The sequence below is a fragment of the Alternaria atra genome (assembly GCF_907166805.1).
Source record: "Alternaria atra isolate CS162 genome assembly, contig: 32, whole genome shotgun sequence".
Taxonomy (NCBI): Eukaryota; Fungi; Ascomycota; class Dothideomycetes; order Pleosporales; family Pleosporaceae; genus Alternaria; species Alternaria atra.
Genome location: NW_025091331.1, coordinates 1088161 through 1111010, shown reverse-complemented (window position 1 = coordinate 1111010; position 22850 = coordinate 1088161). Strand labels below are relative to the sequence as shown.

The window sequence follows — 22850 nt, the reverse complement described above, 5'->3', positions numbered from 1 at the left end:
TAGAATGCGACTGCCAGATAAGAACAAAGTTTTCAAAAGGCAAGAGCCTAGCCCGCAGTACCAAAGTCATGTCTGTGCGGGCACAACACAATTTAAAGTCAAGTGTGGGCCGGAACACATGAAGCCTGCGTTGTATCGGTCTGTTTCCGAGCCCAATTTTTGGTCGACACAGTTCGCGCAAAAAATCGATACTAGGAGGTACTCAGTTCCGTGTCCAGTCGTGAGGGGATCTTATAAGTATCCTGGGGCTTCTAACTCTCCTCTGTCTGATTCCTGGGCGCCAGGTATCGTTGAGTACGAAACAAGTAGTCTACCACAGCAGGTGTTTCTAGATACCGAGGGAAAGTCCGTGGCGCGCAACTCCATTTCCTGGCATGTATGGCGGCCAATTGATCGTGCACTGAGGCGCCTCGCGGCGGTATACGAAGGGGAGACAATGACTAAGAAAATTGTCGTGAGGCGTCCGATGACCCAGTTTTGGGTGAAGGCAAAAGGCGTAATGGCTGTAGCTATAGCTTCGGTATAGAGAAATGGAACATTACTCAACGATGAAGTGTCTCGTCCACACGCCAGACTGGCGGTGGGCATCGACCCAGACGATAGCATTACACACGCGCTCCATTGCTATTGGATGCCGATTGGTATCCTCCAGATCCTTTTTATAAGCCCGAAGCGATTGGTAGGACGCTGAAAACTCCGTGTTGCGTAACGCCAAAGTTGTACGTATAAAGATCCATAGTGACTCCTGTTCACAATCGAGACTTATCGCGTAGTTGATGATATCGCCCACTAGCTCTTGCTGTAACGACGTGGCTATGATAGGCATCAGGTGCAGCATGAAAGACCAACCAGAAATATCGCTTGGATGCCTGCAGCACCAGTCCTTGACGCGACGAGCGATATCATCGGCCAGTTCACGACTCTTGATCCTGTGTACAAGCCTACGAGCATACTGCCAGGCGTGGTAATTCTTCGGATGTTGCTCTCCAGACTTGCAAACAGCAGCGAGTTCGCTATGCCAGAATTCTGCTATACGATCTTGCGGCGCATCTTTCAGTTCGATGGGTGTCAAAGAGTCCACGATATTGGAGCGGTGGTACCACAAGGTTGGGGACTTAGACTGACGATGAAGTGGAGATGTAAGAATGCTGTTTAGAAAGCAAAGCTCTTGTCGTAGTGCTCTGTGATACGGGTTCCCAAGATGCAGACCGTGATCTTCTTCCAACCGCGACAAGGCGCGCTTTCGGTAGTTTGCTGCAGTAAGATGCTCAGGATCGAACAGAAGCATAACTTTTGTCGCTTGCAATGCCTGTGCAACAGTAAATGCATCCCGAGTCTGCTTGTTCATGAAGAATCTTTGGCGGGCTTCCACGTAAGCTAATGCGAGTATCTTTTTCGGGACTCCTAGGCTCAATCCATCTTGCATGGTGATACCATCTGGCGGCTGTATAGCAGCAGGTAGAATCTCAATCTCGACAACTTCATCCTCGTGCTCCTGGAAGTACTTGCTCAAAGACTTGTAAGCCAGCTTCTGAAACTCGCTAGTCTGGCTGTCTTGGGCTGCCATGACCAGATATCCGATCGCAAGGATCCCGAGAGCACAAAGTGAAAGCTGATAAGACGTGTGTGTGTGAAGGAGCAAACGAATAGAACCCTTCGTGCACGGCCCCTCGCCTTAGCTTGCAGCTGCCAAATTGCCGTATGACATAACCCTAGGACGCTTCCACCCCGTCTGAAAGCACCATGCAATGAGAACACGCTGCATCGCGACACTGGTCCATCGTCCCCAAACATGCCGTCCCTCCTCGTGGTAGTCTTTACATTACAGTTACTGCTCCACGTCATCAACACAGTGGGCGCAACCACGGTCAATGAGCTGGTAAGCCCCGCATCGAGTTGCAAACATGCGGGACTCTCAGACTGACACATTGCAGCTATGGATCCTCTACAATAAGTTACCGACGCCTACCTCCGGATCTGCGCAAAGATGTCAGGCTCTCAAAAAGGACATTGTTCGTTTGAAGCGCGAGCTGGGCAACACGTCGCCTCAGGACAACTTCTCCAAGTGGGCGAAACTGGACAGGCAACACAACAAGGCTATGGCTGAGTTTCAGAAGCTGGGTATGTGTTTTCCCTGGCAGATGCTTTTGACATGTCCATAAGCTATACTAGCTAACATCTTCTTCTCTAGATGGCTCCTTGCGCTCGCATCAGTCCACCTTCACATCTGCCGTTTCGACCCTTCGCTGGCTCGGCACCCAAGGCCTTCGTTTTGTCCTTCAGTTCTGGTTCTCTAAGTCACCCATGTTCTGGATTCCCGCCGGTTGGGTGCCATACTACGTCGAGTGGATACTGAGTTTCCCACGCGCACCGCTTGGAAGTGTGAGCATAAACATATGGGGTATTGCATGCGCCAGTATGATCGCACTGGCAGCAGAGGCAGTAGCCGCTGTTTGGGTACTTGTCATGCACAAACCCACACCTGTGGCTGCAGAGAAGCAGCGCGAGAAGCAGGAGGCGATGGCATTCAGCGCAAACCAAAGACCCGCGGAGAAGAAGGAACTGTGATGGCATTGTGTGGGTAAATCCTTTGTTACGATACACACGTATAGAATATCAAGTATCAATCAAACATGCATTCGCATTGATTCGCGTCGATTCACACTGCATACAGCTTGACATGGAACAGGTATGTCTCCCAACAAAAGACGCAAAGTCGTCGTGGCTTTCGCTCAGACACTGCAACACGAGTGGGATGATCTTGGCAGATCCTTTGGCTTCTTCTAGGCTACAAATTGAACTCGTGATCGTGGAGAGTAGCGAATCACCGAGTCTTCGAAAGAGCCATTTACTAATCTATACTTCTTCCCCAGCGACATAAAGGTACGATGCGGTACACGGTAGCTGATATGAAGCTATGTGGTGCAACCGCACGCGTGTGGTTTCGTTGAGAGCTAGGGATGTTGTTTGGTGTAGAATGCTCACATCAAAAGTTCGCGAGGAAGAAAAGTGAGAATTACGCGCTAAGATTACGCGGGCCGACAGTGCGCCCGAAGCGCGCTTACCGTTTCGGGTGGTTACAGTCTTGTAACTCGATCATTCCTTTTTCTGTGCTTTGTGAGTTTTGCAACATCTTCACTGCTTGAGTACGCAAATGCGTGCCATGGTTTGAGATAGCAGAGCGAGCATCTTCGCTATTATCTTTGAGTAGCCGAAGAATCGGTCTATCACTCCGCTTACCGACCTCGTTGACACTTGAAAACTATGGATTGATCGAAAAACCTGATGAACTTGATAGACAAAAATCCGCTGTGCTCACAAGTCAGACATGGCTGCATCATATAGTATAGATACGTAAAGAGACGCCGCTTTCTCGGGAGATCGGGTCACGTGCGTTCAGACTATTCCAGGGCTACCTCGGTCCGTACCGAGGTAATAGGCATCAGACAAGTGACAGCCATAGAAGCACCGCTGTGTACATTTACCGTGGACTCTTTGTCGCACAACTTTTGGGATTATACTGTGAAACGTCGTTGACAGTTACATAGTTTGAGTGAGGGGTTGCTGGACCAATGGACACATGGAAGAAAATCTGCGCATATCATTGATCGTGCCTTGCGTGAACATGATCTACTATCTTGAACCTTGATCATTATTCAATAGCCCGTGTTCTGTTTTAGCTCCTTCGGCTACTGTAGGGTCGCTTTCAATGCTACGACACACGGGTGGAGACGGGTGCCACCTCGTGTTGTGCCGCTGGCTACAAGCATACCTAGTTAGAAAGTGTGCCGAAGGTGAAGGGAGTCAGTCTTCGACTCATTGTCGTCGCTATTCGAAACCTCTCGACAAGCCCAAGCGAGAGTGATCAAAGTCCAATAGTGAGGCTCTACTGCGTCTCTGTGGGTCTGTGCACATGACTTCCCCATACCCGTATGAACGGTTCAGCGCTCGCCGGTTCCAGGCCGGTCAAAAGGCGGCTGAGATCTGTGGTAGGGGCTTCCCCGCAATGTGAGGTTGTTAGGCGCAGTGATCGCTCAAAGGCTGTGCACCTTCTCCTGGCAGGGTTCACTGTATACGTACAAGGGGTCTGGGGAAGCAGGTCATGGCTGGTTCCTCGAGTCAACGTGCATACTGGCGTCCCTTTAACTCTGTTAGATTGATGCTTTGGCCGCAGGCTTGTGTGAAACAACCTTCTTCGACATGACGGTGGCCGCTGTTGCATGTTCCACCTAATGCGCCCGAAGGCACTCATCCCGCAGCGTCCAATACTGCTCATAGAAGAGAGGTCTGTGAGGTTTCAGGACTCGAGCGCGCAACCGTCAGTCAGGCCATGGCGATGGGAGACAATCGACAAGGGCTCCGTGGCCGGCCAAACGACGCCCAGTGGCAGAGCCGGCCTTTCGGTGAGATTCGACCGGGACAGGCGCTGTGACGAAATGGCGTTTCTCTCCCCACAAGGTGGACAGATGCTCCTCCCAATGACGGTTCAAGGATTCGAACGCCGGCCCAAGGTCGTCTAATGCGTTTGGAAGTCGCGCATTTAGCGATGCACACTCCACTTCGCTCGCCGCAGCTGAACTGTCCGCCTTTCCTGGGGTCAGTGGTCCCTTCACCGCATCAACCCGCGTCGCCCTACGCACTGTTCGACTCAACGCAGCCGTCTCCTACACGACCACCCGTCTGCACATCATCCCTCGCTTGGTTTTCACACCACACCCGTTGCCCGTACACCGAGACTCGTCGACGAGGCTGGCGCCAGATAATGCCGTGGCCTGAATATCAGATCCCGAGACGACCGCGACCGCGATAGAACGCCTTGCTGTAAACATTTGCCTCCTCCCTCTCATGGCATCGGTATATACATGATAGCGCGGCGCACGAAATGGCGGATTATGACTTCAGCAATGGCGACTTCCCTACGAGAGGACCCGTGGTGCTGGGAGTTTCGGCTGCGACGCTTGCCATATGTTCTGTCTTTGTTGGCTTTCGTCTGATCTCCAGATTTCTGGTCGTCAGAAAGCCAGGATGGGACGACTACACAATGATCCTTGCGTGGGTTCTCGCGTTTGGCGCATCCTTCTCTATATGCTATGGCACAACGAAGGGCTTGGGACGGAAGCAGGAGAACATTCCACCACAGTGGCAGGAGCCTATGAAGAAGTCGTCCTTCGTCTTCTCCGTACTCTATGTACGTACAACACGCTGTATACACAAGTCGCCATTACTGAGACCCTACAGAACCCAGCTTTGATGGCCACCAAAACCTCAATCCTCCTCTTCTACCTGACACTATCCAAGACGCATAAAGTTTTTCGGTGGGCCACCATCGCGACTCTTGTCGTCGTTAATGTCGGCGGACTGGCTTTGACTATTCTGAATCTACTTCAATGCCGCCCTATCGGCGCCGCTTGGGATTCTCCCGTTCCCGATACAGCCCACTGCACGAACATCGTCACGATATATCTTTCCTCGGCACCGCTCAACATCATCACCGACATAGCCATTCTGTTCCTACCCATGCCGATACTCACTAGTATGCGGTTGCCGAAAAAGCAGAAGATAATACTCGTCATCACGTTCGGTTTCGGTATCTTCGTCGCAGTCGTTGATGTCATCCGTATCGCATACCTGCAAGACGCTCAGCGCAACACACTTCAAGCCGCTCAACGACAGTCATCCGAATCTGGCAATGAACAGAGGAACACTGGCGATTTTGCCTGGTTTTCATCTCTATCGTTCATGTGGAGCACTGTGGAGATCAATCTGGGCATCATGTGTGGATGTGTTCCTGCATTGAAGCCCCTTGTCAGAAGATTCCTTCCTAGTTGGATCATCGACCATACCATGCGTGACAACACGACACATACGAGCGATGAGGCTGTACTTCACCCCGACATTCTGGACTCCGGGCGGCGCTCAGACCCTTTGACACCCCCCGCCTCTCCACTTAGTAAGCCTCCGCTAGCTCGTAGAAGCGGTGGTGATGAGCCTATGGGCATGATGGACTTCTTAACTACGCCTGACATGACAGAGCTACCCCAGCTGAGATCATCGAACACCACTGTTACCTACGGAGCGACTGCCCGCACTCAGCGCCAACCAACTTTCTTCGACTTTGTCAACACCGGGCAAAAAAAGAACATTACTCTACGGAGCAATCGCGAGAGTGTGTACCCGGTGATAATGGTAACCATACTGTTCTTCATTTGGGGCTTTGCCTATGGTTTCCTCGACGTACTTAATTCGCGCTTCCAAGAAGTAGCTCGCACGAGCGAATGGGAGACGGTCGGCCAACATAGTGCCTACTATGCTGGGTACATTGTGGGCCCTCTAACCTTTGGACGCATCGTTTTCAAGGCTTGGGGTTTCAAAGCATGCTATATGGTCGGTCTCTCGGTCTACGCTTGCGGAACCCTCGTCTTCTGGCCTTCCGCTGTGCTGAACTCCTTTCCAGCATTTCTGATCTCAAATTTCATCACTGGTGCAGGACTGTCGACACTGGAACTGGGCGCGAATCCATTCATAGCTCTCTGTGGGCCGCCCGAGTATGCTGAAGTGCGACTAAATCTGTCGCAAGCTGTTCAGGCTGTTGGCACCATCGTTTCCCCACTTTTGGCGAAGAAAGTACTCTTCCCTGCCAACGCTGCGAGCCTGATTGACGTCCAGTGGACATACCTCGGCATTTCCTTCTTCAACATCGTCCTTGCGATCATCTACTTCTATGTACCGCTTCCCGAAGCTACCGACGAAGAACTGGAGCTTGCCAGTCAACGCACTGTGCCCTTTGCCCGCGAGGCCACCATCAATATTGGGTCTAAGCCAGTAAAAGTTCTTTGGATCGGTCTGGGTATGGCGGTCTTATCGCAGTTCTGCTACGTTGGCGGTCAAGAGTCCACTTCCACCTCGTTTAAAGAATACGTCAACCGCGTCGCGCCTTCAGTGGATTATGTGTCACAACAAGCCTATGGACACACAGCGTTTGCAGTCTCTCGATTCCTGGCAGCTTTCATCGACATTTGGGTGAAACCGCGCTTCAGTCTCCTAGTCTTCTATCTAGGCGCGATTGCCTCTGCTGCCGCAGCTATGCATGTTTCGGGCAGTACTGGTGCAGCAGTCATTGTTATCGTCATGTTCTTTGAAGGTCCGTTATTCCCACAAATTTTCGCACAGGGGATACGGGGCATGGGTAAGCACACGAAAGATGCTTCCGTACTTCTGACGGCAGCCATCGGCGGAGGAGCCGTTGTCCCACCAATAATGTACGCTGCACTCAGGATTAACAACGCACAATACGCTTTCTGCGTCATCACGGCGGCTTATGCCGTTGGTGCATTGTATCCTATATACCTCAACTCACTACCTGCGTCGCGGAAGCTCTCCGATCCTGTGCGCGACGAAAAGACGAGGAAGGAATCAGAGGCTGAGGAGAAGCGACGAGGTTCCACGAGCGAAAAGCTTAGGACATGGAGTAAAGTCAAGAAGAGGTTGAGTTTGAGCAAGGAAGATGAGAGACTACCTTCCGTTGAGCACCGAGAGCGGCGCAGTTGGCCTGAGGGATTGGCGCCGCGGAGTGATAGCTTGGCCATCGAACCTGTGCGAACTCGTACACCGAGCTCATCGAGTTCCATGAGCAGTACCTCAGGTAGTTTTCCGACGCGCGTGCGCTGAGACGGCTTGTATTTATATCGCATGCGGAGTTACAGGGTGATACCACGGGATTGTTTACCTTTTGGACGCGGCTTAGCATGGGTGGTCCATTCATATCCTACATATGGCAACTTCGTAGCCGAATACAATCATTGCTAGTATACCATTGTTAGGACCAATCTTGTAAGCTCATCTTCCTTAAATGTCATGCGATCCATGTGGGCATAATCATCTTCGTGAGGATGTCTACACGACTGATCTTCTCGATATCTTGCACTCTAAACCCCTTTGTTCGAATGCGAAAGGAAGGTACAAATGCCATATCTATTATCTCCACTCATTGGTCCTGCGATAACGCAATGCAACCCAAGCGACTCCAAATTTCCGATACCTATGACATGCTTGTTCAGTTTCTGGAGTCCAACAGATTGTAGAGATCTGAAACTTCCTGCAAGACATGTAAGTCACGCATCGCTCCCTATTTACGTGAGTAAAAGAGATACATACCTGTTTTCTTACAGCATACAAGCCTGCAGTGCCCAATGCCTCCTACTCGAAACACATACTTGGATCTAGCGGTAAGAAAAGAAGCACCACTTTCTCGATCTTGATTAGGCCAAGTGGCATATAGTCCGGTAGTTCCTGATATTCTTCATCCGGGAACTGGTGCATGGATATTCCCGGCTTGCGGCACTTGCACCCAAAGCCATCATATCCACACAGTTCAAGCGCGATATTCAATTCCCCTATGACGGACAAGTCGTGGTAAAGGTGGATATCGTTTGCTTCCAGAGTTACGCGAGTGTATAGATTCAAATTCTTCTCCTTCTCCTCTTTCTCCTACTTTTACAACATCACACCAACCCCAAATACTGCACATCGAAGAATTATAGCAGATCCGGTACTATAGCTCTTGCTGAAGCAAGAGAAGGGGAAGTTGCCAAATGTACCCGAAAAGAAAGAGCTTTCCCCCACGCCCACCATGACCGCCAACCTTGCGAGCCTCAGCGGCCCTTCAGTATCATTTTCTGATACGAATGAGAGCTGGACTGACGAGACACCACGTTCATGCCAGCCACCAGATAAGCAGAGGAAGAGGGCGCAAGCTAAACTGTTCAGACACTTTACCTTGCAACAAGTCGTTCTAAGCGTATTCACAAACCTCTGCACGCCAGTAGTCTATGATAAAGACAAATAGACCCTTGAAGACAAGGAAAATGAAGCTTGCCAGGATTCTATGGGTGTAGTGAGTTTTCTTTTCACAACAGTGAAGGGGATCGTAGAGATCGCCAGCATCACAATTGATGCCCACAACATTTACCGCGAGGGAAGACAGATGGCCACCCCATTGCCAGACCACGATGAGACGAGCACTCGAAGCCGCGGCGTCTCCTCTCGAGCATGTGTCGAAAAGGCAGTAGAAAACTTGGAGCGCCTGTGACAGCTCACAAAGATTACGCTTGAAGCTGGATTCGAGAAGCTTGGCGCATCACAGGAAGGTGGGAGGTCGGGTGTGAATGCTATCTCGAAGCAAGTAAGAATGGTAGATCACATCAGGTCATTGGATATTGACCACGTGGCCAAACTTCGCCACGAATTCGCACTGGCCGTCCCAGAACTACCAAGGAGCAAACGATTTTACGTTGAGTTGTCCGAAGACGAACACACCAATCTCTGGAGTCAGCGTATCTTGAACGAGGTCACCATCATGACGAACGTCCACCTCCTGTGAGTTCTGATTTCATAGTATCCCAATTATCAATATGTACCTATTCACATCATTCCAGAAACAACGTGGTGCAGGGCAGTAAGTAACTAAGTTGGCCGCTACTCTTTGAAACTCATACTGCGATGATGTAGAAAGATGAGACAAGGATGATGCGTGTGAAAACGACATGAAAGTTTAACTTATGTTCGATATTTATAGAATCGCTTATAATCGCTATCATGATGCAAGAAGAACACAAAAGATGTCGACCGGTAAACGCCTAATCCATGCCTATGCACATCTAAACCACCTCGTCCCATTACCAATCAATTACACAACTAGACGACCTCAACCGTCGAAGAAGGTCATAGAACCAATGCGGCAACAATCGCAACCACGAAGCCAAAGTACGTGGCACTGGGCTGGAGGAGTACGCTCGCCAGAGACGTAGTACCGCAGCACTCGCGGTCGTATGTAACGTTGTTTGCGCGGGCGGCGACTTCGAAGACGGAACCGTTGATGGGGCCTTGGTTGTAGAAGTCGACGAGAAGGAAGTTTGGTGGGCGATCCCAGTTACCTGTGGGAGATGTGTTAGCAAAATGCAAGTCGAGAGAGTGAACTAAAGGGTATGGGAGTACGTACTGGTGCAGGTGTTGGTCATTGCACCCAGACTGCCCTCTCCTTCCAGAGCGTTGGTCTGGTTGATCTGCGCTACATTGGGTACCAGAAGGTTCAACCCAGCAAACGAGATCTCAGCATTCAAGTTGTGGTTTGCCATGTACAAGATATCCCTCATCTTCTCCTCAGCCATGCCTTCGGGCCTGCCAAGCGTGCATGGGAAGTCGGCATCGGTGGGGGAGAAGGGCGTTTCCCACATGTTGTAAAACTCCCATAGCATGTATGGCACCGCATTGGTATCGAAGTTGTAGTCGATGAATGTGATGACACGGTTGTTGTGGAGGATAAGTTCGCCGAGCGTTGGCCAGTCGTCGAGCTCCATAGCGGTTTTGGGTGGCTGGTAGACGTATTCGATAAGACCAGACTTCTCGATCGGTTCCGCGAAGTTGGAGGATGTGACTAGTGGCTTGCCGTCATCGGTTGTTTCGTCCCAGTTGGAGTTACCGAAGAGAATCGTGATAACGTCGAAAGGATGTGCTTCTACCCATGTGGTGACTTCACGGAGGTAGTCTTCCACGGTACCGGCATTGAGCAAGTCGCAAGACGAATGGCAGTAGTAGAGCGTGCCGTTGACATAGTGGGCTGAGCCCTGCAGCATGCGAATACCATCATTCAGTTGTTGTGTTACGCCGTACTCTTGGTTGCGCGCAATGTTGTTCTGTCGCGTGTAGGGCGAGTTGTGCGCGGCTACTTCGGTGATGTTGGAGTACTTGCGGTTGCAGAACTCGAGATAGTTGTTACACGGCTGCGTGTTGGACGGCAGCGCCGGAGCTGTCTCAGTGCCAGTTGGTGTCAGAGTCCTGTTCCCGCCTCCGATATTTGTAACGGGATCTTGGGTGCTTGTAACTGAGGCCGTGCCATTGGACGAGGATGTGCTACCAGACGCTCCAGACGCTCCAGACGACGCAGGCGAGGTTATTGTCGCAAATGTGCTGCCCTCGAAATCCGAAGGAACCGTTGGGTTGGGAGCCGCATCATCGCCCGTCAGACTCCGCTGCGATCCAGATAAGGTGATGACTGATGGAGTCACCGAGGCCGAGCTACTCTGGGCTGCAGTGAGGCCCGCAAGCCACACCACCGAAAGTATCGCTCCCTTCATGATCGCCACAGGGGTGATTGTTGTTTAAGTTCGGGACCAAATTATGGGCTCACGGGTGGGAACAGATATCGGCTATGTCAATCCTTCTCCAGCGATAATGAGAACGGTACAATCGTCCAAATATACGCAATGAAAGGCCCAGCGGGTCTGATTGCTATGCAGTGCCGTTCGATCCGAGTACGGGGTAAATGGGTATGCTGGGTATTACGTCGTAAAATGGTCATAAACAGCTTCTAAAGCGAAAGGATGCGGGGAGGTATGCAATGAAGTAGCAACACTTCCTGAAGAGAAGTTGCTGCTATTGAGAAATTCCAGACGACGATTGTTTTCCAAGCCCCCCGAACGGACCATCCGGGACTCCCTAGTTAGGCAATCTCCTATGACGTAAAGCTCTGTTTTAAGGTTGCAAGCCACGCGGGTCTTTTCTCTCATCCAACGATCTGCAACAGCCGCGCCACCATTTTAGCGCGACACGTCATGTGCGCGAGTCTGGAACGACGAAGTTTGGATGGCTACAAGAATGGCCCGCCTGTCGAAAGCGTAGCAATATCGATATTGATGCGCATACATACAGAATATGGATCCACGACTCTGAAAAGTTGGTTCCACCTGGGGCAACGACAAAAGTTGTATTGGTGATTGATGCGGTCACGTATTAGGTATATGTTGCTAAGGGCGCATCAGACATTAAGATAGGCAAGTATGACACCCGATTAAGACTATACACGTACGCAAAATGCAGCTCCCCAGACGCACCTCACATCTGGTCCTTTTTAAGTACTAGATGACCCACTGCTAAAGAACTCCTCAAAACGGCTCTTACCCTTCAGCTGCTCAATCTCCCTCTGCAGCACATCAATTCGGTAATTCTTAAACGCCTTCTCAATCCTCTCCCTGCTCGCTGGATCCTTAGTAACCGTCCTCGCTGCACTCGCTGTACCCGTCAACAGACCCAGCTCACCACCAAGGAAGAGACCGCCAACGGAAAAGAGGAAGTAGGTTGCTGCGTCACCCCAGCGCGAAGGCCCAGATATCTGTGCTGTGATGTCTGGGACGGGCTCGGTGCGACCGTCTGCGAAGCGCACTTCTACCGGCTTCTCCATGGCTCGGAAAGCTCTGAAGTATGCAAGGCGCATAGTTCGTAGTCGAAATGCTGTATAGATTCCTAAACCCAGCCCGACTGCTGATGCGAAACCGGCGTGCGTCGACACCTTGCCGCCTGCACTTTTGAGTATGTCGCGGTCTTGTTGGTTGAGGCTATTTCGATTGGCTATTGCTGTTCTACGCGCAAGTACGAACCTACTTACTCATGTTGTAGGTGTTCCTCTGCAAGCTGGCGAAGATCTTTTGACCTGCGGTCACGGAATGCTGCTAGTGATTCGGCCATTGTGTTTGTTTGAATAATTGTAGATATTAGAGACTCGATTGATGAAGTTGAAAAGTGCTAAATCACCAGAGCTTTAATAAAGCTTTATAGTATTGTGCGCGGTTCGTGATGCTTCTAATCGCAACCATGACATCATGCGGACATCGCGGGATCTAGCCAGGAAAGTTTTATGGACACGCGAGCACGTGCAAATACAACCAGACAGGTCAAGAGCCTGCTTCACTTCAATTCGGAGTCTGAAAGCTATGCTATGCTACGGTGTAATTTAGAAAGAAATTCGACGGGCGCGTCATGCTCCACCAAACGCCATGCTCGGAAAGCCCATAAACGCCGTCGGCCCACAACAGGTCGCATAAGGAAATCACTAGATTTAAGTGTTCAGAATTGGAAACAAGAAGTTGCTCTATAACTTGGCCTTGGCCTCGGGTTCTGCGGCGCTCGCTTCCTGGTTTCGAGTGACGTTGCCAGTACCTGCGCCTTCTCCGAAGAAGATGACTTCAACCGTCAAATCGTCCCTGTATCGTCGAGAAAAGGGACTTGGAAGAGTGAGCAGGGCACTCAGCTGGTCTTGGTCCTTTCCGCCAAGTGCGTTTCGAACAAGATGAGTTGCTGCATTCTTGTCTTCGACCACGAAACGCTCGTTCAGGCTGGTCTTGGTACCCCACTGCTGCTGGCGGATTGGTGCACGCTGTCCCTCCCCTTTCTCACCTGTCTTTTGCTCGACAGGCAATTGCTTCTGTGTTGACCACCAGCTCTTGAGCCAGGATTGAGTCTGCGAACCTTGACTGCTTGGGTTGCCCTGAGCATCGAGCCATTGACCAACTAGGCCAACGACCTCCTCGTTGGTAAGCATTTCCCATAAACCGTCAGTAGCCATGACCACAAAGTCGCCCTTCTCAGGCTCTACTTTAGTTGTGGTGATAACGGGCTCAGCAGTGACATATGGGGGAGTCTTGAGTAGCGTTGACGGTGACCGTGAAAAGTAGGACTTCTTGAGCTCTGCGTTTGTCTCGAGCGACCATTTGTAGGAGGCGTCGCCGAAGGCACGAGATGGCTCCAGTCCGCCTAGAATGCGCCCATTGCGTACCACATTAGGCTCACCTGGGTGTTCTCTGCGCAATCGCTCTGCCTCGCTTGTGGTCCCACCAGTTTGGTCTTCAGACAGAGGAGTCACTGTCCACTTGCCGTTAGGGCCTCGTCGGCCCAAGATAGCGCGAGAGTCACCCGTGCATGCAACCCGCAATAGTTTCGATCGGCTGTCGTAGAAGGATAGCAGTGCACAAGAACCGGACAGGGCGGGGGCAAGCAGCTCGGCAGCAGCGATCTTAGACTGAGCCTTCCGAACCTTCTTGACCGACTCATGTACGATCTCATTGTCTAGCTTGATGAAGCCTGTCTTGATGGCTTTGTCGATAGCGTCAGAGCTCGGGAAGTGGAGCGCAGGGTCCTCGACGGCAGATTTGTAGGTCGTGTTGAGTTCGCGTGCGACGTAGGAAATGAGGGTCTGACGGAGTTTGGCTGAAGTAACCCAACCACTGTGGACGTTAGTACCGGAATAACGCGTAACCTTGGCATAAGCAAGCCTACCTGTGTCCGTCGAAGACACCCCAGAACATCCAGTCGCTGGCCGGGGCGCCATTGTCAGTAGCCGCCAGGTTTGATGGTACCTCGATAATCTTCTCGGCATGGTCGTCTTCGATGGGGGAGTTGCTGGGAATCTGCACCACGTCGTATCGTACAACGCCTTGCCCCCTTCCCACGAGCCATGACTCCTCATTTTTCCTCAACTTGGCAGTAGCTTGGTCGGGGTCCAACATCTCCAGCACCTTTCTACCGTAGTCATCCGTCTCTTTTGAGATTGGACCAGTGCCAGTAATTGTTCCCGTATAAAGTTCACCAGGGCCGACGACCAGAGCCTTTCGCGTGGGCTCGTTACTTACGGCGCTGGTCAGGTTCCTGGCTTGATCGGCAGGTGAATGCGAATGACCTGTCGACGATTTGTCGCTGTAAGCGTAGAACGCACCGGAGGCGACGGCGGCAGCCACTAGCGCACCTGTGAGAGCGCGGAACTGCATCGACGAGGCGAGGACGATGGGGGAGGTGCGCTGGCGGTAGTGATGATGATGAGCCCGGAAGCCTAGGCCATTGCTCGGCGCGAAGACGCCGACACGACTGCGGGCAAGCTTGCGCAGGCACGGGCGGCGCGCAGAGCGAAGCACTTGGAAGGCAGCCCGCATCTGGCAGGTGGAGTGAAGGATCGTGGAAGTGAGGTTGGCCTGCACGATGGACTACAGCAGTGAAATCATGGTGCAGTTCGGGAGAACGCTACGTCCAAGCGCTTACGCGGGGCCAATTATCCCCTGTTCGTACAAAATCGACTACGCTTGCGGCTAACAATCCAAACCACCACTACGACGTCATCACGTTACCGCAACCACATAATTTTTGACGCAACAAAATGTCCTCACGAGCGTTGCGCCGGGCGCAGCGGGAACTTGAAGAAAAGCAGATACGGGAAAAACTTGCCCAAGATGACCAAGACGAGGAAGAGTCGGAACCTGAGGTGGCACCCAAGACAAAGGCGAAACCCAGCTTATTTGCTGTGCTAGGCGGTGGCGGCGATGACGAAGAAGATGATGGTGATGAAGACGACGACGACGGCGCAGATCAAGATGTTGAGCCTAAGGCTAGAGATTCCGATGGACACGTAGAGGCCGAGCCTATGCCCGTATCAAAACCCTCAAAGAAGAGCAAGAAGAAGAAAAAGAAGGCGAAAGCCAAGGGCAAGGCTGCAGATATTGACAAGACTGCTGCTCCGGCCAAGAAAAGGTCAGACCTCGACGAGATCGATGAGGCATTGCTTGCTCTGAACCTGGCTATGAGTGGTCGAACGGGGACTGAATCAGATCAGCAGGATGCTATTAGCGAAGAGAAGAAGCAGCTCTTCTCCGTGCTAAGCGTAGACACGCAACATCTACACGCCGCCAACGAGATGAAGAGGCTTTTTGGTCGAGCCGCTGTGCAAAGTGCCGAAGAAGAGGCGCGGCCTCGACAACGTGGTCAGCAGGGTGGCATCGCCGCTGCAATTGCCGGACGTAACGCTCCCGGTAACCGCAACCTTGCATCTTTGGGACTTCGACGAAACATCTTCATTCAAGGCAAGGAGGAGTGGCCGCGAGCTACCTCTGGTGGTCTCGGCATGGAGATTGTTGAGAAGCGACCAGACGGCACAGTCGAGTACAGGTTTGTTCACAATAGAATGTATCAGGATGTCCAGCGACAGTTCCAGATTTGCGTTGCAAGTATGGACTCTGAGCGTATGATCCAACTCCTGCATCACAATCGTGAGTCTTCCTACGTCCTATACAAGCCACAGCACTAAATCTATCCGTAGCCTTCCACATTTCCACTCTGCTTCAAGTCTCCGAGATTGCAAAGCAACAAAGAGAGGCTGCTGCTGCGTCTGACATGTTAGAGCGCGCCCTTTTCACTTTTGGACGCTCCGTACATTCCACTTTCTCTGCGAACCTGGCGGCCGGTAAAGCCCGTATGGATTTTCGCCGTCCAGAGAACCGCGAATTTTGGCTCGCTGTATGGCGCTATATAGCTACATTGGGTGTTCGTGCAACATGGCGCACGTCTTTCGAGTGGGCTAAAATGCTACTTGCTATGGACCCTGAACATGATCCGTACTGTCTCCGGCTCCTTGTCGACCAACTAGCCCTGAGAGGACGAGAACCGGGTGCCTTGATTGACCTGGTCGAATCAGACTACTTACAGCGCGAGTGGAAGGTCCCGCCAAACCTTGCCTTCAGTGTTGCGCTTGCTCACGATCGCGTCAAACAGCCACAAAAAGCACGTTCGACGTTGCGCAACGCAATCAAGGAATATCCGTGGCTAGCAGCGCGTCTGTGCAAGGAGTTGGGCATTTCCCCAATACCGAAACCTGTGTGGGGAAAAGAGCCAAATGGTGATTATCAAGAGCTGCTATGTCAGCTATACGTACCTAAGGCGAAGGATCTGTGGAACAGCACTGAAGGTACGACTTTGCTGGTGGAAATCTGCTACTCTTTCGAAGAAGAACTGGGAGCTGGAGAAGACCCGTACTGGCTTGCGCAAATACCAGAGACGGACCTTGCCAGACACGTCATCCTTTCGGATAACCAACCGCTCATGGCTCTTCTCGACCCTCGCGTCAAGGCCAAGTACACATCAGTCTCTGACCCACTACCTCCCGATGACAACATAGAGTCCTATGATACTTCTGTAGCTGGAGCACTCTCAGGGCGCCCCCGCGACCCTGCGGTACGGGAACAGCTACTGGCCGAACTCGAGCAGTTCCAAATATATTTCCAGAGCATAGGAATAGATAGGCTGGTGCAGCCAGGTCTGGACCAACAGGATTTGGCACAGGTGCTGGAAGAAGCGAACAGCAGTATGGAGGAGTTCGGGGAAAGAACACACCGCTTTCAGGTACTACGGACGAGGTTGGAAGAAGAAGGCGTGCAGTTGGTATTCGACGGGCACGCTGCTGAGGCTGCAGGCGATGGCACTGGCTCGGAGACCGACGAGTAGCGCTTGAGAGTCATCCTGCGCATTGTGCGACTTGATCAGCGGGAGCGCCTCACAGAAAACGCGTGTCATGTCATGAAATGACGCTCAATACTTGGAAGTAGAGTTTGCTGCCCAGGCGAAAAATGATGCCCAGTCTCATCCATTCATGGATATCTTGTCTTGACAGTAATGCGTGATATTACATGTGCAGCCCCCACGCGTCTTCTGCAGGGCGAATCCCAAATCTGGCCCCACCCCAGCAATGCTCAGGCCTTAGAATGCTAAGCCGGACCCTACGAACGAGTTTGTTTTTTCCAAGTCGTAACGTGAGCCACAAGCGAGCTGATCACACAAGCGAGCTGATCACTTTGCCAAGACAACACCACCTCCTGCTATCCATCACAATGTCACAACTACCTGATCTTGAATCACTTTCCCGCGCAGATAGGCTAATCCTTGCTATCTAAGCTATGAAATCTGATACATCACTAAGTCAGCGACGCGCTGCTGCTATCTACAACGTTCCTCAAAGTACGCTCAGTACCCGACGCGCCAAAACACCTGCCCGACGCGATATCTATCCTAATTCATCAAAGCTAGTAAAGCACGAGGAAGAGACGATAGTCCAGTATATAAGGAAGCTTAACGCGCGAGGTTTTGCTCCTACGCTTAGCTACGTACGAGAAATAGCTAATTAGCTACTTACTGCACGTGGTGGTACCTAGGTTGGCTAGAACTGGGCTACCAACTTCATACGCCGCAAGCCTAGTATCAAATCTCAAGTAACTAGGCAGCGTGATCTCTAGAGAGTTCTATGCAGCAATCCAGCTATTATCAGCCCCTAGTTTAATCTTGTACGTAGCGTCAAAGCTACGTACGGTATCTTAGACGAAGATACCTATAACTTTAACGAGACTGGCTTCTAGATAGGTGTTGGAGGGTTAGTAAAGGTGGTAACAGCGTCTGAAAGGCGCCTCAAGCTATTAGGAGTTCAGCCTGGCGATCGCGAGTAGGTAACGTTAATTGCTGCGATCAGCGCTAGAGGCTGGGTTGCTCTACCCTTTCTGATCTTTAAAGCAAAGCACTACAACTAAGCCTGGTACTATAACCCTAAGGATTAGAGAATAGGTGTTAGTAATAACGGTTGGACGACAAATGAGCTTAGTATCGCCTGGCTACAGCACTTCATCCAGCATACAGAGGCTCGAACAGTAGGTAGTTACTGGCTGCTTATTCTTGATGGCCATGAGAGCCATAAGTCACTTACCTTCCAAGATCTATGCGAGGAGAACAAGATTATTACCCTCTGTATGCCTCCGCACGCTTCCTATATCCTACAGCCCCTTGATGTAGGGTGTTTTGCTCCCTTGAAGCGGGCGTACAAGAAGGAGATCAATGTCTTGGCAAATAGCTACATTAACTACATCGACAAGAAAGCCTTCTTAACCACCTTTACTTAGGTATTTAGTAGCGCGTTCTCAAAGGAGAATATCATATCCAGCTTTCGAGCAACTGGCTTAGTACTATATAACCTAGGGGCGGTGTTATTAAAGCTTGAAGTCAAGCCTCGTACGCCATCACCACCGCTACCAGGGCTTACCACCTGGCAGCCTAAAACTCTAGGCAACGCCGTTGAAATAGAGGCTCAATCGGCGCTTATATTTGACTGGATTTAGAGGCACTATAGCTCATCACCAGCATCAATTATCGAGATGATAAGGCAGTTTAAAAAAGGGGCGGATATTATGGTACACTCTTAGGTGCTTTTAGCAGCTAGGGTAGCTGACCTTAAGGCAGCAAATAGAGCTGCTTCTGAGCGTAGGAAGCGTAAAAAGAAGCGAATTTAGGAAGGAGGGACCCTATCGCAGGTAGAGGCTGAGGCAATAGTTAAGCAAAGGGACGTTGATGGTCAATTCGAGAAGGAGGCGCGTGATGGGAGGCTGCGCGCAGGTGGTAGTAGAGGTGGTATCCGACGCTGTAAGACATGCGGTGAAACTGGGCATAACAAGCGCACATGCCAAAAAGATACAGTAGAAGTAGACGATTAATTTAAGCTACTGTACGTTGTAATAGCTTATCGTGGTGTTAAGTTGTTCGCGTGTGAACGTAGGGTGCCGCATTTAGTGATCAGCTCGCTTGTGTGATCAGCTCGCTTGTGGCTCACGTTAGCTAATTATAATATACCCTAAAGGTATACAATACGCGTTGTCTTGTTCGCATATCAACAGAAGTCACCGCGTATACCTTTAGGACCCATGATAGGTACAAACCAATAAACACCTAGCTTCTTCGTAGAGGCGACGCGGCATCTGAAACACATGGGACTCTAGAGTAGTAAACTCAAATCAGAGCCAGCCACGTCCGTGCTTGATCGCGCTAAGAAAGTTGAGACCCTGTTGTCGCTCGTGAATGTGACGTACCCAAGGATTGTTTATAGTTTCAGGGCTGCGTCTCCGCATAAGCCGCATCGCACCGCCTCAGGCCCTCCATCGATCCTTCCAACTACCCAGGTATTCTCCGCACGTGCTCATATACTCGATTCGCCCACCATTCTTATCTATCGTCAACGGCATCCCCGACTGAAGCTTCCCACCACCACCACTCGTCGCCATGAGCGGCGTGCGTGCTCACATCGCCAGTCGGCTGCGGAGCTCCTCGCTTTCAGCAGTACCCCCACCACAGCATAGTTCCAACTACTCCCCAGATCTTGCCAAAATCGCAGCTTCCGTTCTCTACCGCTCGCCGCTTCCTTCGCAGGAGGGAAGGCCTGTTTTCATCCTAAACGCCGCCGCTCTCCCAGACTCTCATGAAGCCGACTACGATTCTCTGCTACCTTATGTCCTTGCACGCCTACCGGAAGAAGATGAGTTACTGAAGGGATTCGAATATGAGGTCGTCTTCTTTGCGGGAGATGGCGATGGTTCCGCGACCAACAAGAAGCACCGGCCTGGCTGGGGCTGGTTTCTACAGGCGTACCACGTCCTGTCAAGGGCCATGCGGAAGAGGCTCCAGAGACTGTACATTGTGCATGAGAAAGCTTGGGTGAGGATACTGACCGAAATATTCTCTACCATTGTCAGCCCCAAGTTCCGTAGAAAGATCTATCATCGTATGTAACCATCTCCCCGTCGCGCGCGATAATGCTGACTCCTTCCAGTATCCAACTTGACTCAGCTTGCCCGCGAGATCCAAATCGAAGACCTCCTTATTCCTCCTTCGACCTATCTTGCCGACCGCCGAGTATCAGAACACATTTCCGCCTTCAATGGCAGCGGAAAACGAGCATTTGGCGCCCACGCCCCGTTCCCTACAGCTAGTAATGGCAAGACACGGTTCCCTCGCGTGCTGCGAGAGACGACAACCTTTGTGCTCATGGAACAGAACATCACTTCCGAAGGTCTTTTCCGTGTACCTCCACACTCAAGGCTACGCGACGCATTGAAGGAGGCATACGATAGGGGTCAGAAATACATCATCTGGAAGGACAACGAAGCAACACTCCCTCTGCCACCTTATCCACATGCAGAACACCAAGATGAGATCCTAGCTGAGGTGGTCCCTACTGACGCTTACTCGGTCTTCATGGCAGCAGCTATGATTAAAGCATGGTATGCGTCTCTGCGCCAGCCCATCTTTCCAACAGACTCGTATCGGGATCTCAAACGACTTTACGGGGACAGCCAAGAGATACTCGAACTCGACAAACTAACAGACCTGTTTTCGCCAACATCAGAATGGTCTTTGTTACCTGGCATATCCCGTGAGATCCTATGCAGGCATCTTCTACCTCTTATGAGTGCGATAGCCGCACGACAAGAGCAAAACAAGATGACGGCCGAGAACTTGGCCGTTTGCTTTGCACCTGGACTACTATGTGGTCCCGATCAGCTTGAAGATGCTAAGATGTCTTCCATTATAAGGAGAATATTCACGCAAGCAATCGACATGTGGACTGAGGGGTTGAGAGAAGCATGTGGCCAGACTGAAGAAGCCTTCTACGAAGAGCTCAAGCTCCCTAAAGATGCAAATGACTGGGAGGATCCCGCGGACCTGAAGCGAGATTCCGCCGACAGCAAAGGCTCGCTGGAAGAACAGATGAGCGGTATAACGCTACTCGACAACGAGAAGTTGCCTACCTACAACGAGCCACAACAGACACAAAGCGAGGAATTGCCGCCTCCGCTACCACCACGGTCCCGTGCACCGTCAGCCAAATCTTCCGCCGATTCCGTTCAGCGGAAACCAGCACCGCCCCTTTCAGTACCTCCTCGCTACTCTACTGTCATATCAGACGCCCCTGAAGGCGTCGCCGAATCACCCATAACCTACGCCGCCACCACTGATGGTTTCGCCCCACCCCGAAACGACGACAACCGCATCGGCCAGCCCCCAAAGGTACCACCACGATGGAATGGACAGTCGGATGAGAAGAAGTCTGGTACGAGCAATCCAGTTCCAGCCCTTCCTATGTCAGCATCTACTGGTGCACAAGAAGATGCGTCATTTCCTCACGTTTCTACTACTACTCCTACTGTTGCGCCTAGACTCAACATTCCTAAAAGGAAAACCCTGACTTCGACGCAGATTGACAATGTCTCGAAGACCGTCGTCGCACAGGATGAAGCTTACAAACAGCCCATGGGCGGCATGGCGCTTCCAGGACTCACAGGTAATTACTACAGCAACCCTGCTGCGAAGCGAGGTGCATCCTCTACATACGCATCAAGTGAGGGTGTAACGTCGCCCCAAATGACCTCTCCACAAAGTGCAGTCTCAGCACCAGCGACAGAATCTGCTTTTCGCCGCCCAAGCATTCCCTTCTCCACAACAAAAACGAACCGCAGTCCTAGCATCAACTCACTCGCCAGACCCGTATACCCGGTAACGCCTCAAGTACCTATTATCAACGCACCCATCAAAGCTAGCACCCTCCCTGTTCCAGCTGCAGCGCCCCGCCTCCGCACTCCGAGCCCGAGCCTCATGCAACGCATGCCCAGCTTCGAGAACTTTGCCAAAGATCAGAAGAAGGATGGTGCGGAAGCTGAAAGTGAACTTGCAAGAGGCAGAACACTGAAGCCTAAGAAAATGAACTTGAAAAAGCAATCCGTCGAAGATTTGAGACGGTTGTATGAAGAGCGTGCTGGCACGGCTAGTGTCCTTGTTCAAGCTGGAAAGCAGAAGGGCGTTTAAGTGCTTTACAATTATTCTGGGCGGCGTGTTGTGTTGATCCAATGTTGCCGACGTGCTTTACACTGTACTACTTAACTGGACTTCTTATCTTTTCTTTGGCTATCTTACACATATTTATACCCTCGACATCTCCTATCACCTACACCTATCTTACCTACATATGTATGCATGTAGCGACGATTCATCTAATATACACATTCTTACTCCCACTTCTGCCACTATACCCGCCTGTGCACTCTGGCGTCTTCGGTGTGGTCGATCAAGAAGCGCAATGGTAAGACAACAAAAGTACTGAGGTACACATACTTGTGCACAGATAGAAAGAGGACGAAACCACATTCGTAGGGGCCAAACTGTAAGAATTGGCTACTGATGGTTGTTTGTATGTTGAATATGACCATATCCACACGAGCTTGTAGCTCACCGGCATCAATCGCTCTATCCAAGAGAGACATTTGTATCGTCCAGCGCCTGAGCGCCCTGCCTGCGCTACATGATGCCATGATGCACCATCTATATAGCCATTCAGATACTCTAAAGCATTCTACACAGGAGCAGTCACCCATCCGTAGACCTCATTGAATTAT

General features: G+C 51.3%; 8 protein-coding genes across 8 annotated transcripts; 4 read left to right on the top strand and 4 right to left on the bottom strand.

Moving 5' to 3' along the window:
• Positions 1–538: 538 nt before the first annotated feature.
• ALTATR162_LOCUS10120 (uncharacterized protein) lies at positions 539–1567 on the bottom strand (the record flags this gene model as incomplete). Its single annotated transcript, XM_043317756.1, has 1 exon — positions 539–1567. One exon carries the CDS (start codon positions 1565–1567, stop codon positions 539–541), a length of 1029 nt encoding a protein of 342 aa, XP_043173691.1.
• Positions 1568–1792: 225 nt separating this feature from the next.
• On the top strand, positions 1793–2568 carry ALTATR162_LOCUS10119 (uncharacterized protein; the record flags this gene model as incomplete). Its single annotated transcript, XM_043317755.1, has 3 exons — positions 1793–1879; positions 1935–2121; positions 2192–2568. The coding sequence occupies 3 exons, from the start codon at positions 1793–1795 to the stop codon at positions 2566–2568; spliced, it is 651 nt and encodes a 216-aa protein (XP_043173690.1).
• A 2314-nt stretch (positions 2569–4882) lies between these two features.
• Positions 4883–7668, top strand: ALTATR162_LOCUS10118 (uncharacterized protein; the record flags this gene model as incomplete). The annotated part of the gene is made up of 2 exons (XM_043317754.1): positions 4883–5188; positions 5239–7668. The coding sequence occupies 2 exons, from the start codon at positions 4883–4885 to the stop codon at positions 7666–7668; spliced, it is 2736 nt and encodes a 911-aa protein (XP_043173689.1).
• A 2052-nt stretch (positions 7669–9720) lies between these two features.
• Positions 9721–11132, bottom strand: ALTATR162_LOCUS10117 (uncharacterized protein; the record flags this gene model as incomplete). The annotated part of the gene is made up of 2 exons (XM_043317753.1): positions 9721–9932; positions 9998–11132. The coding sequence occupies 2 exons, from the start codon at positions 11130–11132 to the stop codon at positions 9721–9723; spliced, it is 1347 nt and encodes a 448-aa protein (XP_043173688.1).
• Positions 11133–11905: 773 nt separating this feature from the next.
• Positions 11906–12519, bottom strand: ALTATR162_LOCUS10116 (uncharacterized protein; the record flags this gene model as incomplete). The annotated part of the gene is made up of 2 exons (XM_043317752.1): positions 11906–12389; positions 12440–12519. The coding sequence occupies 2 exons, from the start codon at positions 12517–12519 to the stop codon at positions 11906–11908; spliced, it is 564 nt and encodes a 187-aa protein (XP_043173687.1).
• Positions 12520–12922: 403 nt separating this feature from the next.
• ALTATR162_LOCUS10115 (uncharacterized protein) lies at positions 12923–14756 on the bottom strand (the record flags this gene model as incomplete). Its single annotated transcript, XM_043317751.1, has 2 exons — positions 12923–14054; positions 14107–14756. 2 exons carry the CDS (start codon positions 14754–14756, stop codon positions 12923–12925), a joined length of 1782 nt encoding a protein of 593 aa, XP_043173686.1.
• A 221-nt stretch (positions 14757–14977) lies between these two features.
• Positions 14978–17094, top strand: ALTATR162_LOCUS10114 (uncharacterized protein; the record flags this gene model as incomplete). The annotated part of the gene is made up of 2 exons (XM_043317750.1): positions 14978–15863; positions 15914–17094. The coding sequence occupies 2 exons, from the start codon at positions 14978–14980 to the stop codon at positions 17092–17094; spliced, it is 2067 nt and encodes a 688-aa protein (XP_043173685.1).
• A 2589-nt stretch (positions 17095–19683) lies between these two features.
• Positions 19684–22263, top strand: ALTATR162_LOCUS10113 (uncharacterized protein; the record flags this gene model as incomplete). Its single annotated transcript, XM_043317749.1, has 2 exons — positions 19684–20182; positions 20231–22263. 2 exons carry the CDS (start codon positions 19684–19686, stop codon positions 22261–22263), a joined length of 2532 nt encoding a protein of 843 aa, XP_043173684.1.
• Between the last annotated feature and the right edge of the window lie 587 nt (positions 22264–22850).